The sequence below is a fragment of the Paramisgurnus dabryanus genome, chromosome 2, assembly GCF_030506205.2.
Source record: "Paramisgurnus dabryanus chromosome 2, PD_genome_1.1, whole genome shotgun sequence".
Taxonomy (NCBI): domain Eukaryota; kingdom Metazoa; phylum Chordata; class Actinopteri; order Cypriniformes; family Cobitidae; genus Paramisgurnus; species Paramisgurnus dabryanus.
Window position 1 is genome coordinate 52,186,505 of NC_133338.1, and position 16,340 is coordinate 52,202,844.

The window sequence follows — 16,340 nt, forward strand, 5'->3', positions numbered from 1 at the left end:
TTCTGAGGTATTTTGACAGCCAGGCATGGTTGCACAAGTTGATAGATGTTTATGTGAGCTGTAATATTGTTAATATATGCTTATATCTTTAGCTTTTAAATGTAAGAGAAATGTGAGGCAGATAACCTGATTCTCAAAAGGGTTGGTTGGTTCAGTTCAGCAAATTAATACTGATAAGATTTTACTTCATTTCCTTCTGCACTGTTTATTGTCTGTTATGATCATCACATTAATTAGATTTCATAAGAAGTTAAACAAAATAAATAACTACAGTAATCAAATAATGAAACCTGGAGTTTATTTAACCCACTAAACCTGGCCGAAACTAAAGAGCAACTTTATTGTTTTATCACCTTGGTTTAGTTAATTATTGTTTTTATAAACTTCTTACATCAATAGAAATACCTGGGAATTTTTTTATTAAAGACTAAATTTATCTATATAGGTCAAATGTACCCCGCAAGGGTTAAACCAGGTTTCTCCACTACATTGCTTTAATTAAAATTTATTAAAAGCTGTTATAGGTAATGTTAAAGCTCTTAATAAACATGTAAACAAGTGGTCAACCAATAAAACACCAGTATAACTTAGTGTACGTGCATTATAGCTGCCATCACTTGCTTTTGGAAATTTGATAATTCCCTCTACTGAAGTCATGATTAAAAAGTTGTTGTGTAGGTGCTTTTTGCCAGAAAGAATGGAAGACACCAGGTTCATACTGGTCTGTGTCTTGGGAAAATGTTATTTAAACACAAAAACATACAACATGCTTCAAATTATTATTTATATATGTACTACTTTAATAACAAGCAAGGCAACTAAGCTGTTGGGAAAAAAACTATAAAGCATACCTGTCACAGCTGAAATCCTCCTCCCATTTGCCATTTGTAAAGTTTGAGGCATGCCCATCTTGGTACCAAAATGATTTCTGAAACTTCCCAAAGGTAAACAGGACCTCAGAGGGCAAATTTTTACCCAAGAAACCTGTATTTATGATTATTCCAATAGCACGTAAGGAAAGCATAAGTCAAGCTATAAAATACTATAAAAGGGTAAAGAGAAATGGTTCTGACTTTGGGTAACCAAAAATGGTTCTTCTATGACAGTGGTTCACAACCTTTTTTCCTTGAGTTCACCATACCAAACAGTACATATATAACAATCTGAGCCCAACCAAACACTCCACATCTTCTTTTCCATTTGATTTGCTGTTACGCTGACAAGCACATTTAGGAGCAAACTTAATTGAAATCATTATTTTACACAAGATAATATTTTAACTAACTTATCTTGGCATTGTAAGCATATGATTTTTTTAAATATGTTTTATTAAAAATTATTAGTGGAATACTTTATGCATCTTAATTTAAGCTCAAAGAATATTAGATCCGGCGCCCCCTTGTGAACTCTGGCGTCATCCTAATGCTGCGTTTACACCAACCGCGGTAGAGGCGTGAAGCGCGAGTGATTTCAATGTTAAGTCAATGTGAAGACGCCTTGACGCGCATCTGGAGGTCCCGTGACGCGGATGAGGCGTTTGGCGCGGCGCGGAAGACCCGTTTCCGCCTCATTCGTGCGTCTAGTTCACGCGAAAGGCGTGAATTGAGCGTTGTGCGCGGTACGCGCAAATGGTGCTTTTTGTGCATTTCACGCGAATTTGCGGTTGACGTCCGAGTTGAAAAAATTGGAACTTTGGCAGAATTTCGCGCCGCGTTAACCAATCAGGAGCCTGCTTGCTGCTGTGGTGGCAGCCCCGCCCGGAGTCACTCATTCAACATGAAGGAATGCTTGATATTGTTCGTGAGCAGTCACCCGGTGCTATACGTCACAAGTCACAAGTTCTTATTTCTATAGAGGAGACAGGAATAAAAAGGACCTCGCTTGGAAGAGTGTCAGTGAGGACATTGGGCAACCTGGTATATACGCATTTCACTTTTGAGTCACGTGACATTTATCGACCCGCGCCATTTATTTTCCCCCTATAGTAAGGTTACCAAATAACTCTCTCGATAAATGCACAATCAACATCAGTCAGACAACCCCGCATAGCACTTGCCCCTCCCACAAGAAGCGGAGTTTGCCTGTGACGCGCGTCAAATGCTTGCTTTTTCCAAGCGTCTACTTTGCTCTACACGCGCGAATGTATTCAAACTGTTCAAGCGGCAAACTAGGCGCGGTAGACGAGATTTTGACGCCTGAAACGCGGTTGGTGTAAACGCAGCATAAGGGGGAACGGATCTCAGGTTGAGAACCACTGTTCTATGGTATCAGTGTGAAGAACTGTTTGTAGCGTTTTTTAAAACTCTTTTAGCAACATTGACGAGTTATCTTGTCAATTAAGAGAAAATTACGAGTTTTACGGCAACCATATTTCCGCTATTATCCACTAGATGGTGCTTTTACCCAACGTATAAAACACTAAAGGATCCACTGATCCAAAAACAGTAAAAACTCAGCTTTTTGCTCAAAAATTGGGTTAGGGTTAATTTGGTATTTTTAAAGAAACCTATCAATTTTTGAGAGGTGATAAAAGAGAAGAAAAATTAAGATATGATAGATAAGATTTTTTTTAAAGCAGAGGATCTGTTCTTTCATTTGATATATTCCATGTTTATATATTTAAAAAAAGAAATCTGGAAGGGATTACATTTATGTGAAATGCTGGCGCTGGTTGCCAACACTGGCGGGGAACCCAGCAAGCAATTTTGGCTAAAACAAAGCTAAATTTGGGCATTTGGAAAGCAAACACCTTAAACACCTGTTGACTTTGATTACATGTTGGAATATCATACATCTTCAAGTTATTTTGGCAAAAATGGCATATAACAAAATCCAAGGTTATTTAGGGTAGAAGTGGTTACTCATATCTGGACTATATAGTTAGCCGTCATTTTAAAATCTCGGTTTTGCACATTAAGGACAAATAATAAATTCTCACACATTTTATTCGTTTTCTCAACAAAGTCAAATAATGTTCATATAAAATATCGTGTTCATGATATATTATTTATTAAATATAGCAGTAAGCCAACATGAAATGCTAAATTCTTTAGTTATTCTTCATGAGGAATAAGTTAAAACACAACAAGTCAACACATATTTGCATATTAGTGCAGCACACATATCAAACAATAAAAAATACATCAGAATGAACATGTTGCTCTCTCCATAGCCTAAAATTGGTCATTATTTGTCTGTAATAAGATCTCCACAGGGGCACTTTTATCTTTTTACAACGATGCAGTACTTCAACCAAACTGAATACTTAAGTAATACTAAATTCATCAGAGGAATCTAGTTTGTGCCTTGACCTGCGCAGCAGATCTTCACTGATCTACCTTCCCTGTGTTTAGTCCATCTTTATTATCTACTTCCTTGCTTTTCAACTCCGGTATATTCAGCATAGTTAATTCTTCCAATTCCATCTCCGATGCTTCTACTTTCTCCGTGCCCTCTTCAGGTTTAAGTCCAATATCGTCGGGAATGATTTCCACCTCAATATCGGAAGAATCCTCGCTCTCCTTAAACCACACTGTCTTTTGTCTTTCCTCTCTCCTCCTCTCTTTAGCCAGAATGGATTTTACCTTATTTTTACCCGGCCTTCCTCTGGATTGGACAACCGGGCTGCTGTGGTTGCTTTGTACCTGGTGACCGCAGGAACTGCACTGCCTCTGTCTCTCGCGAGGTGTCGCTCGCACCCTGCCCGCTTGACCCGATTCCGGCCTCCGGTCTCTCAGTTCGGCACGCCTGGACCCGGATCTCCCCGTGTCCCCTTCATTTAAGAAACCATCATTGGTGAACTGCATGCTATCTCTTGGACTTGGCCTGTTAGGGGGCTGAGTATACTTCAAGAATGGCCCTAAACACTGAACGAGGGCAAAGCGTTAATCTCGTAATTTCATGAGCTGTATGTTATCTGCTGTGTGTGTTTAGGGACTTCTAATGGATCTTGATATCTCAAGCGTCAGCTGTTTTACAGAGTGGACACTTAGAACTGGACTCACTGAGCTTTGATGAGAAGATGCTGACCTCAGACAACTTGAATGCGGCCGGATTCCCCTTCTTGACGCGGGATATGAGATAGCCGATCACGATGAGACACAGCACCAGCAGAGCAGCCATCACGAAGCCCAGCAGAGCCATGTCTCCTGCTCGGTAACCCTCGTCGGGCGACTGGACGCCCACAGCTGATTTGGCAGACGTGCAAAGAGAAATTTTTGGAAAAACATGCAGTACAACTTCACAGAAAATAAGTCTGACTCATGCATCTCTGACAGATGGGAGGACAGGCATTGTACCAACATAAAAATCTAAAACGAAACTGGAACGCCGAAGCTTCAAAACATATTTTCACCATTGGATGTTTCAAGCATGCAGACTCTTCCGTAGACATAACTATTTTTGGAGATTTGTGTGCCGGTCTTATTTTATATTCTTCTGATGTGATGTTTTTGATCGAGCACCCATTTTGGGTTCATGTGCGCGCTGTGGTTTTGTTTTGTTTAAGAAATAAAAATACATTCTGTTTTGAAGACGTTATGTTTGTCAACATCAAAAATTTACGAGCGGTTTCCCAGACCAGGATCATTCTAGTACCAGACTAAAATGTATGTTTGAGCCTTAATTTTAAAACACCTTGCACTTAAAGGGATAGTTCCCCAAAAATGAAACTTCTGTCATAATTTACTTACTCTCATGTTGTTACAAACCTGCATAAATGTCTTTGTTCTGATGAACACGAAGGAAGATAATTTGAGGAATGTTTATAAACAAACATTGAGCCCTATTTACTTCCAAAGTATTATCTTATCCTACTATGTAAGTGAATGGGGCTCATGATCAGTTTGGTTACAAATATTCCTCAAAATATCTTCAGTCATGTTCATTAAACAAAGAAATTGATACAGGTGTAATTCAGGGTGAATTATCCCAAGTGGTGGCCGGTGACTCCTTTTTTCGAGGGCGCTCGATGCGAAGTTTGTCACAACATGTATGTAGCCCATCATGTGTGTGGTTCCTTTTTCAAAATATGTGTTCTGCTCATCGAGTGAACCTATGTGCATTACGTGTTTTGTCAAAATAAGTGCCTGCTGTAGACGTGTCTAAAGGGTTTATGATAAAAGAGACGCTCGTGTTGCCAGATACTCGTATAATCTCATGTGTAATCAGAATTTACTGTTAAGGGAGTGTCTTGCGTGTATTTTGTGAACGTGAGCGTCTCTTTTATCATAAACGGTTTGGAGGCGTGTGCAATAGGCACTTATTTTGACAAAACACATGTTTTACAAACACATATTTTGAAAACGCAAGCCACACACGACACTCCGAACACTTATTTTGAATTAGCGTCCCTCGGATGAGCAGTTATGAGCTGCCACTGATTATCCCTGATTATCAGTGCCATTGTTTTATCTCAAGATACACACCAGTTTTTTTTGCAAGGTATGTTTGTAAAAACTACTTAGATGTCCTAATATAACTAAGGCCTAGATAAAATTGCTATAAATCTTGTCTGTAAAAGTTATATCCAATCTTGTATCAATACATTCAAATTAGGGATGCACCGATATATCACCCTATAATCAGTATCAGCAGATAAAAGCACATTTTAAAAGCATTATTGGACAATGGCTGATTGTTTAAAAACAGCCGATGATCAGGGCTGGCAATCAAAGGGGGCGGATAAACGCATTTTCATAACATAATCATTTGAAACAAAGAATAAAAAAGCAAAACTATCAGTATCTATTCAACCAACCCAATCTCAAGGCAAGTTGTGGTATAGTCATGAAAAATGTCATTTATTTATTTGTGTTCATGGACACGATTTAGTGTCTTTTTTCGTGTCACTCAGCACAAATTTCTATAAATATTTTTCGTGTCCGTAGCACGACTTTCTTTATGTATTATTTTCTCTCTTTATTTTTTACCATTGTCGCACATGGTCGACATCCTACTCTAACCCCAACCCCAAGCGAAAATAGTTTAGAAATTGGACATGAAATTACATCTTATCCCCAAGCGACAATAATAAAAAAGAAAAATAGAAAAAAAAACAATAAATAAAATGACACGGAAAAAAAGTTGTGCTAGGGACACACAAAAAACGTTTTATAATTTTTTTCCGTTGCTTTTTTATGTTTATTTTCTATATTTCCCTGGCTTATTTGTGATTTGTTCATAGACTTTATCAATGAACAGATGATTCTAGCTGTATGTTCTATTTTTGAATAAAAAAAAATGTTTTATAGAATTTCGTGCTGAGTGACACGAAAAAGCGGAAAACCATGTCCATGAACAAATAAATCAAATATTATGTGATTATACCACGAAATGCCTTGAGGTAGGGTTGATCTATCGGTATCAGATGTCATTTCAAGTAATTGAATATCGGTATCACGATAGAAATTTTGTAGCAGTGCATCCCTAATCCAAATATCCAAAATTTCAACACAATCACATGGCAATTCAGATGTATTTTATGAGGTGGCTTATTTTAAATAAGTTGTTCCGACCAAATTTGTGTTTATGTACAACTTGCTTTCGCCTATATGATGTTGGCTTTAGGAGTGGGGTATCATTTTTTCTTCTTCTAATACTCGTATGTTTTTTGTATGATTCACTTAGTACGACTTTGTATGAATACGCCAAATTGCAAAATACGTACAAATTCCCATAACATCAGGTTGAAAATTTCTAGCCATGCCACAAACATGTAGGCCAATAACTTATGTAACTTCTGCACTGTATGGCCAAAGATGCAAATTCTATAATGTGATTATCGGTAAAGCACTGTTTATAATGGAGCCAGCCAGACGAATTACACAGCCAAAACAGCAGTCAATTATTTTCTGTGCAAGTCAAAAGCATTTCATGGATGATATCCTTTCTGCGAGCTGTAAAATGGATAAAATTAATGACTTACATTGTATTACAATCACAGAGAGGGTGGATGTTCCCGCCTCACCAGTGGCCACATCAACCGCCCGAAGCTAGTCACAAAAACAAGACTTCAGAAATGTTTCACTTTAAATCATAGATTCACAAATATGCCATGAAATACATTATTTAAAGAAACTGTAAGATGTTAAAGTTACATTCACTTGCCTGCAGAGCAAAGGATTCTGTACGAACTGCTTTCTTCAGAAGTATAAACCCATCTGTTGTGATATTAACATAGCTGCTATATTGCACTTCATATTTTATATCTGGATTGATGCCCTGTGACATAAAAGAAGAAACTGGAATGAATGATCCAGCTTGTCCTACTTGGTGAAATCATGCTAAACAACTTACACCTGCAAAATCCTCGTCCCTCGCTCGAACTCTGAAGGGTCTGTTTGATGTTCGGTCCCGTAGCACCATGTTTTCAGGTCCTGAATTACTGTAAACATACGCTTCATATCGTTCCTTCTCAAACCGTGGAGGATTTCTGCTCTTCTTCTTGACTTCAATGGTGACTGTTGTGGTGGCAAACTGGTCCCTGTTTGATACCTGTGAGACCTGAAAGAGTAAGATAGAAAGATCTGACATATAGCTTAACAGTTCAGAGACTTACCAGCTCTCAAGATTTAACCAACGGCCATATTTTGATGAACTATGTATAATAAATTATCGTGTGTGTGCATTGTAATGGATTATGAAATTTATTTAAAAGCATTTGGAAGTACATTTAAAATGCATTAAAGTTTTTTTTTCATTTGTAAACAATGCATATAAGTGGTTAAAATTTATTGGAAATTACTTCCATCTTTCTTTATGGTACATAATGAATGTACTCAGGAAACAAACTACAAAGTTCCTCAAAATAAAAATTTCTGTACATACAAATTATGCTTTTTATATAAAGTGTTTCATTTCAGGTATAAAAACAAAAAAATTTCCAATAGCTGCTGTATCATAATGCATGACTATAAATGGTTTTATATGGCCTGAATAACGCACTTAACTCACCAATACTAAGAGTGATACTGGACCTGCTACATCTGCTGGTTTCAACATGGTGATGTTGCCCGTGTTTTCATCAATTTGAAATATATTGTCTTCATTTCCTAGATGCAATGACACAAATGAAAATCTGTGCAATTATTCTAAAGCATTGTGGGGCAGTTTCCCAGACATTTTTCAACCAAAAATGAAAATTACCCCATGATTTACTCACCCTAAGGCCATTCTTGATGTATATGATTATCTTTTTTTTCCAGACATACACAATCGGAGTTATAATAGAAAATGTCCTGGCTGTTCTAAGTTTTATAATGGTAGTAAATGGGTGCTTCTGATTTGAAGGCCAAAAATTTTATGTTAAATGTTGATATTTTATTACAAAATCACATTGATTGCCCTTTTATTAACCCACTGGGGCCGTGTGGATTACTTCTGTGAAGGATGGATGGCCTTTTTTGGGCTTCAAATCAAAAGCACCATTTACTACCATTATAAAGCTTGGAAGAGCTAGGACATTTTCTAATATAACTTTGATTGTGTTCATCTGAAAGATGACAGTCATCAAGGATGGCTTGAGGGTGAGTAAATCATGAGGTATTTTAAATTTTTGGATGAACTATTCCTTCAAGCCTAGTATAAAATGTATGTTTGAGCTGTCTTAACTAAAAACATCTTGCACAGGCATTTATTAAAATATATCACTGTCAGGATGGGCAACAGTACTATTTTTGTAAGGTATGTTTGTAAAAACTACTGAAAGATCACAATATAACTAATGCTTAGTCCTAGCTTGACCTAACCCTGCAAAAACTGCTTTTGTGATTTTTAATCAGTTGGGTTAAAACAACCCATTATTTGGGTCATTTTAACCCAGAAATGTGTTCTGTTCAATAGTTACCCAGCCCTGGGTTAAAAACAAGCCAATACTTTTTAGAGTGTATAGAGAAAGAAGTTACACCAGAAGAAATATACAGTTGTACCTTTAACTATTTTATAGCTTATCTCTTCATTTCTACTTTTATCTCCATCTCTGGCATACACCGGACCTGGCTGTAGCTGCAGTGCTCCGTCCTTTAAATATAAATCATGAATGAATAATTTCAAAACGCAACTATGCCTACATTTATTTATTCGACTTTTACCTGTTTCTCTGTTAAGTTGACTTTGCCCTTGTAGCCCAAACTCAGGCAGAGTTTAGCGTAACCATTACTTATTCTTGTACATGGTTGGAACCATGGAGGACGGTTATCAATGTCTTTTATATTGACGGTAATGGTTGCAGAGGCTGTAAAGGACACGTCATTCGGTGGTCCAAGAGGTTGAGTATCCTGGTAAAGTTAAGATTTGTTCATTTAATGAGGAAGGGAAGTATCGTAATAGCTTCAAAAATCACATAGAAATATTTCACACACCTGAACATACAGGGTGAATTTCACCTGTTGGACGACATCATAATCCAAAACCTTGTTCACGAGAATTCGTGGGGTATACATGGTCTCCAGTCTGAAGTACCTGTTCTGTAAAACCAATTCATTTATAACCATTTTATAGAAAAGTGTTCTTGTAGCTCAAATGGTAACATCGCAAAGGTTATGGGTTCAAATGCCAGGGATTTGAAAAGTAAAAGTATCTAAATGCATGCATTAAATAAAATAAAAAGTATTTGTGTTCTTACCAGTGTTGGTTCAATAGAGTAATACAGAACCTCTGAATCTTCATCTGTGGCTTCAATTAAAGCAATGCTGCTATTAACAGGTGTAAGCTGTTCGATAAAGACAGATTATAACATTATAACCTTTTTATAGCTCTTGAAGTTTAGCGCTTCCTCTAAAAGCACATACTTTGACAATACGTACTGAATTAGATCTACTACTACTTCTGTGGAAGGCCATAAAGTGCTATTTTTCCCCTTGCATCTAAAGAAACAACATCTACTCGATATATTTAATCGCTTAAACAATTAAACAAGAGTTTACAAACACACTCAGAACAGGGACTCCCAACATTCGCCATTTCCGTTCTCTCCGAATCCACTCCCATTTTTGAGGGCGTACCCAAGCAAAGTGGAGAGGGCTGAATTATGATAATGTTGGTCTTGTCTACGTCACCAATCCCAGGAAGTAAACTGTTGCTTACAATCCCAGTGTTTTTTGTAGTCCTAGTACGTTGGAGACGATAACTCGCGTCATTGTTTTCTTTGAGGTATGTACTTTTTGAATATCGTAAACATGTACTAATACACACTTACACACAAAAGGATGTTTAAAACATGAATCTTATAATAGGTGCTCTTTAAAACAGTACACTTTATATGTGACCGTGGACCACAAAAACAGTCATAAGGGTTAATTTCTTTTAAGAATATATAGTCCTTAGCTTTCTGTTGATGTATGGTTTGTTAGAATAGGACAATATTTAGCCATGATATTTTAAAAATCTAGAATCTGAAATCAAAATATTAAGAAAATCTTCTTTAAAGTTGTCTAATGCTGCGTTCACCGCGAGTGATTTCAATGTTAAGTCAATGTGAAGACCAGGGGCGAAAATCTCATCTAAATGTTGGGGGGGACAATAAACATAAAATTTTTCAAGAACAATTTTTGAAGGGGACACCAATAATACAGGCAAAATTGTACTTGCAAGGAAATGGGTACAGATAGAAAACGTTTCTCTTTCTCTATGAACGGACGCAAATTTAATTTTAATACATATGAATGCAGAGGTGAAAAGAGTAATACAATTTTCTACTTAAGTAATAGTAAAATTACTTTAATAATATTTTACTTAAGTAAAAGTAAAGTTACTGGTCTAAAAATCTACTCAAGTAAAAAGTCATTTTAATTTTAAGAGTTACTTTTTTACAGCGGGGAGAGGTTTCTAGTATAGTTCACAAAGGAAGGATATATACATCTCAAACTATGTTTTTAATTGTAAACATCTCTACAATTAAAGTGCAATAACAAATGTTAATAAAATAAAAAGCTTTTTATAACTAAGAAACATTTATGGAATTATTTAATGATTTTTACAGGTGAGTTATGCACTTTTGAAGCAAAAATAATATGAGGTCAGCAGCTAGTAAATACAATCATTATATGAAGGTTGTAATTGATGTATTGCTGGTAACATACATTGTTATTAAACTATATACATAAATGAACATATAATGAGATGAGTGCCATGGCTATACACTATACATCCTTTACACGTTTATTAGCTCCCAGACCTGTGTACCTGATGTCTTTCAATCTATCTCTCTCGCGCTCTCTCTCTCTCTGCAATGTCTAATGATCTGCGCATTCTCGAGGACGTTCTCAAGTTGTTTGACTTGACGCGAAGCTGCTAGACCTCGGAAGATAATGCGCATGTATTAAAAATGCATCGTGCAAATTAGCGGTTAAACACGGTCGGCAATTCTCAAACTCCGTACTCAAGAGCATGAACCCTACCTGAATGAAACAATCGCTTTGCGTCAATGGCCAGGGGTTTCTTTCGTAAGAATTGAATTGAGGGTCTGCATTAGCCTGCGCCTGTCTCGTCCCTCTCCATGGTTCTTTTTGCGCGTTCCCCCGCCCATCAATCAATCATCCGACCGTGGCGCGTCTTTATCACCTTACTTTTTTATTTATTTTTACTCAGTAACGGATATGATTTAACATGTAGCGAAGTAACCAACAATACTTTAAACATACTTAAGTAAAAGTAAAGTACAGATTTTAAAAACTACTCAAAGTAAAAGTACACAAAAAACTCAGTTACAGCAAGGTGAGTAAATGTAATTTGTTACTTTCAGCTCTGCCTCACCTCTGCATGAATGCATAAAAATGTTTTCTTGATCGTTTATCTGCTTCTGTTCTCAGAAAACGAAATATGTTCATGTTTATATGTCAAAATAGTCCAGTTTTAAAACATATGAGGATAAACTGATAAGTGATGGGAAACGTTGTATTGTATATAGCTTATTAACGCGTCGGCTCCGTACACTTCTCTACCACCGGAATGTGTGGTGGTGAGGTAAAAGGGGCGTGGGCAGTGGACCAAACCACTGTGAGGCAAGGGAGGGGGAATCCAAATATTTAAAACGTTTTTTTGTTGTTGCTCCGTTTGCATTTGTATTGTTTCACTTCTTACACAACTAGTTTAAGTATTATAAATCATTAAATTATTTTCAATACACATATTCTAATGATAATTTAGGGGGGACAACCCTCAGATAGGGGGGGTCCTGTCCCCCCCGACCCCCCCGGGATTTCCGCCCATGGTGAAGACGTGTTGACATGCATCTGGAGGTCTCGCCGCTCGAATGAGGCATTTAGCGCGGCGCGGTAAACGCGATTCCACCTCGTTTGCGCGATTGCTGCGAATTGAGCGTTGACGCGGGAAATGTGCGAGTTGGAAAATGTGAACTTTGGTGGAGAAACGCGGCACGTTAACCAATCGGGAGATTGCTCTAGTAGTGACGTGATTACAGGAAGCGAGCGGAGGCACAGAAGCTTCACCTATGATGTGAATTTCCGCGTGAATGTTTCGATGACTAGAATTTCACACGCGGCTTTCACACGCTAATGAAGCAAGTAAACTCAAAATGTTCAAGTGGCAAACTAGACCCAGTAGACGCGAATTTTACGCCTTAAACCCACAGTTAAAGAAGTCCTAAGCAACATATATTACTAATGATTAATACATTTTTTATATATTTATGGTAGGAAATGTACAAAATATCTTTATGGAACATGATCTGTACTTATCCTAATGATTTTTGGCATTAAAAAAATATTTTACACCCAATGTATAGTTGTCTATTGCTATAAATATCCCTGTGCAACTTTGACTGGTCATATATAGTATGTGTGGGTGCGGTATGAATACTTCATTTCAGACATACTACGTCCGCCATTTTTTCATTGTCATGTAACCAGTGTAGCTTTGACCCATGACAGAATCAGAACAACCACGACCATAATTTACTTGTGTATTGTTTAACACAGTGGTTCTCAAACTTTTTCAGCGTGGGGCCCCCCTTGGTTACGGTGCATCCCTTCGCGGCCCCCCAAAAGAAAATGTATGACATAAAACATTCTAAAATGTATAATTTTAATTAAACAAAACATATTAAATTATACAATGTATTGCGGTTGGTTAGTAGCCTTATTTTTCTGAGGTTTCATTACACAGAATCCATGATAAATTAATGTATTTTATAAAATGTCATAAAACTGGGAGCACCCCGGCACCATCTCGCTGCCCCCCTGGGGGCCCCCATTTTGAGAACCACTGGTTTAACAAGTACAATAAAATCAAGATAAATAAATTTTTTTGTACCTAAATCACTTTAAGAGCTGCCCGATTCAGTTTCTTTGGTATTTTACTGTATTTTCTTTTTGAAAGAGTACTGACCTAGTAGCAGCTAGGGACCATTTTTCTGACAGTGCATACTACTGATTTTCACCTACTACAGGGTTCCCCAAATCTTAGCCTGGAGGGCCGGAGCACTGCAAAGTTTAGCTCCAACCCTGATCAAAAACACCAATGCAAGCTAATCAAGGTCTTCATGATCACAAAAAATCACAGGTGGGTAAGTTTGATTAGGGTTGGACCTAAACTATGTAGTGCTCCGGCCCTCCAGGGTAAGATTTGGAGAACCCTGGCCTACTATATAGTATGAAAGTAAGTGATTTAGGACGCAGCGTATATCTCAGCATTGGCACAGTGATTCATTTGGTTAGCTAAATGCTGAAAGTCCTTACCTCATTTACATCAAGTATATACTCGCTCCGGTTAAATAACGGAGGGTTGTCATTTATATTCTCAACACGAACAAGCACGATCAGAGTAATCTGTAGAGTATAGATTTAACACAACATCTATATAGTTTATATGTACAATCACAATAAAAACAACACACATATACAGTATATAACAGTGAAGATTTCCAGCTAAAGTTATATTATATCAAACTACAATATTATACATGCAGTTGTGACTGTGTGACTTACACTTTTGTGTCCGGTTTTATTACATCGAACATGAACTGTTAGTTCTTCAGGAGCTAAAAGAGTCTGAACAACAGAGAAAAATAAAGTGAAACAGCACAGTTTTACAAATTAACATGTTTGAATTTGACTGTAAATGTCAAAGACGTCATCAAAATGTCAGCAACCGAAAGAGCTTGTATCACATTTTGGAGCGTTTTCATGGTTAAAGGGATAGTTCACCCAAAATTTTTAATAATTGTCATCATTTACTCCCCCTTATGTTGTTACAAACCTGTTTAAATTTCTTGGTTCTGATGAACACAACGGAAGATATGTTGAAGAATGTAAGTAACCAAACAGATCAGAAGCCCCATTGACATCCAAAGTAGGAAAAATAATACTATGGAACTCAATGGGGCTTCTGATTGGTTTGCTTACAAAACTTCCTCAAAACAGGTTTCTAACAAAAAGATGAAGTAAATGATGACAGAATTTAGATTAACTAACTATCCATTTAAGTGCTTATAAAAAAAGTCCTACTAGTTTAAAAAATAATAAAAAGTTTGTATCTTTGAAGATTGTAGCTGGTTTGTATTCAGTCTAAAGACGTTTACCACCTTTAGACAATTTTACAAGTTAAAGTGCAAGGATAAACAGTCAGTAGTCTAAATAATGAATTATAATCACATCTTTAACCCCCTAATGACAAGTTGGGACCAGTCAGCAACTATTTCAAACCAGTATCAGAGGATTGATTTTTATACAGGGCCATTAGAGTCAAGCCGAACAAAACCATTCATACACGTACGTCAAAGTCCAGGCTTTTCTTTGCCATCAGGTCTAAACCTTTCAGATAGAAGAAATTCCCAGGATTCTCTGTGATATTCAATGTGACATCCTTTGTCATTGTGTTAATATGGACGACGATTGTGTCAACAGTGCTGTTCTCTTTAATAATCACCGTCTCTGATGGGACTGTACAAACTAAGGAGGGAAGACACAATATTTGTAAAAAAAAAAAATCTACAAGGTCTCTCATACAGCCATGAGACTGAGATGAAATCATACTTATGTCATATAAAAAAAATAAGAGATTTAACATTGAATTATCTGCTGATACCAAAATCCAAAATAAGAGACACTTACTTTTGTCAGCAAAGCAGATTTTGTGAAGGAATAACGCAAACGCCCAGGCAAGCGCAGCAGTTATGGATCTGGACTTAAATGTCGTGTCCATTTCCAAATTTCAGACGTGCACAACTAAGTATGGAGGACTGGGAGACCGTGGCACCAGCTGGTACTTCACATAAAGCAGTGACTGTGCTGACTGATGAGTGGGAGTTGACTCCAGTCGCAATGTTTGTGACTTCATCTTACGCTCATATATTGCCTAAGGAGCTTGCCAACAAGTGGACTGCGCCCTCCCACCAAAATACTTGCATCTGTTTTCAGTGCTCATTTTGTATTTGTGCACCGCCACTGGAAACAATACAGAAGAATGCAGCTAGGGATGAAATCTGAAAATGTTGATCATCTTTATTTACTTTGTATGTTGAGAAGATCACATTTGAGAAATAATAAGCCTATAGGCACATAATAATAAATCTGATCTTATATTTGAGAATGCATCTTATATGAACAGTGGTTATATTTCATATACAGTAAAGATTATATTTTATGGATGGTGCACTGCACCCACAGGCAGCGGCCCCAAAAGGTACACCTACTGTAAGCCACATGCAAAATGCATGAATTTAGTTGCATTAGGCCCAAAAAATCCAAGCAAATAGCTTCTGTAAACAAATTCTAAAGAATTTCTAAACTATCTCCACTCTTTTGTTACCAAATGTTTTTAAAGTGGTAACCTTTGGTTTAGTTCATCACTTGAAACATGGGCAGCTTCCAAGTCATTCCTCCCAACCAATCAGAGCTCCTCTCTTTGGCACATGCCAACGGTGACATGTGCTGGTGTTATACATGTTTGGAGACGAGCACAGCCACCATCCACTGCATTTCTGTGTGGGAACAACGGGTACTCAGTGCCACATCAAGCACACAAAACACATTGTGCAGCCATGTGTGTTACTGACATGCATTCACTGAAGCAGGCCTGGACAGCTGTTGGGATGTAGGCTCCATTGTGTTGACAGAGCTGCAGCAAAAATAATGTATTTAAAATAGTTTATTTTCTCTTTTACTACTTTAAAGTCAAAATGAAAATGACATTTTTTTATATTGTGGTATTTTTTTTTTACAAATTTTATTAATTTCTTTTAAACACTCATGTGCCCTTATAATCTTTAATCAAACTCAAATCTCCTCCCCTCCTTCTCAAAACCATTCACATGGCAAGTGGGTGTGGCCTATTCCGTAAAAAATAAAAAAGTAAAATTCCGGCAGCTGGGGTGCCGGGAAAAT

At 37.2% G+C, this 16,340-nt stretch overlaps 1 protein-coding gene across 2 annotated transcripts; it reads right to left on the bottom strand.

The window, feature by feature from the left end:
* Positions 1-2,927: 2,927 nt before the first annotated feature.
* Positions 2,928-15,303, bottom strand: cdhr5a (cadherin-related family member 5a). Of its 2 annotated transcripts, none has more exons than XM_065261630.2 (14): positions 15,069-15,303; positions 14,731-14,906; positions 13,944-14,006; positions 13,695-13,784; positions 9,623-9,709; positions 9,360-9,464; positions 9,090-9,275; positions 8,928-9,018; positions 7,954-8,051; positions 7,297-7,503; positions 7,108-7,221; positions 6,926-6,992; positions 4,005-4,187; positions 2,928-3,772 (listed from the first exon to the last, which is right to left on the bottom strand). In XM_065261630.2, the coding sequence occupies exons 1-14, from the start codon at positions 15,157-15,159 to the stop codon at positions 3,327-3,329; spliced, it is 2,004 nt and encodes a 667-aa protein (XP_065117702.1). In that variant the 5' UTR covers positions 15,160-15,303; the 3' UTR covers positions 2,928-3,326. The 2 variants fall into 2 exon arrangements, with proteins under 2 accessions (XP_065117702.1, XP_065117701.1); XM_065261629.2 differs by having other exon boundaries at positions 2,928-3,866; positions 4,030-4,187; positions 15,069-15,302.
* Between the last annotated feature and the right edge of the window lie 1,037 nt (positions 15,304-16,340).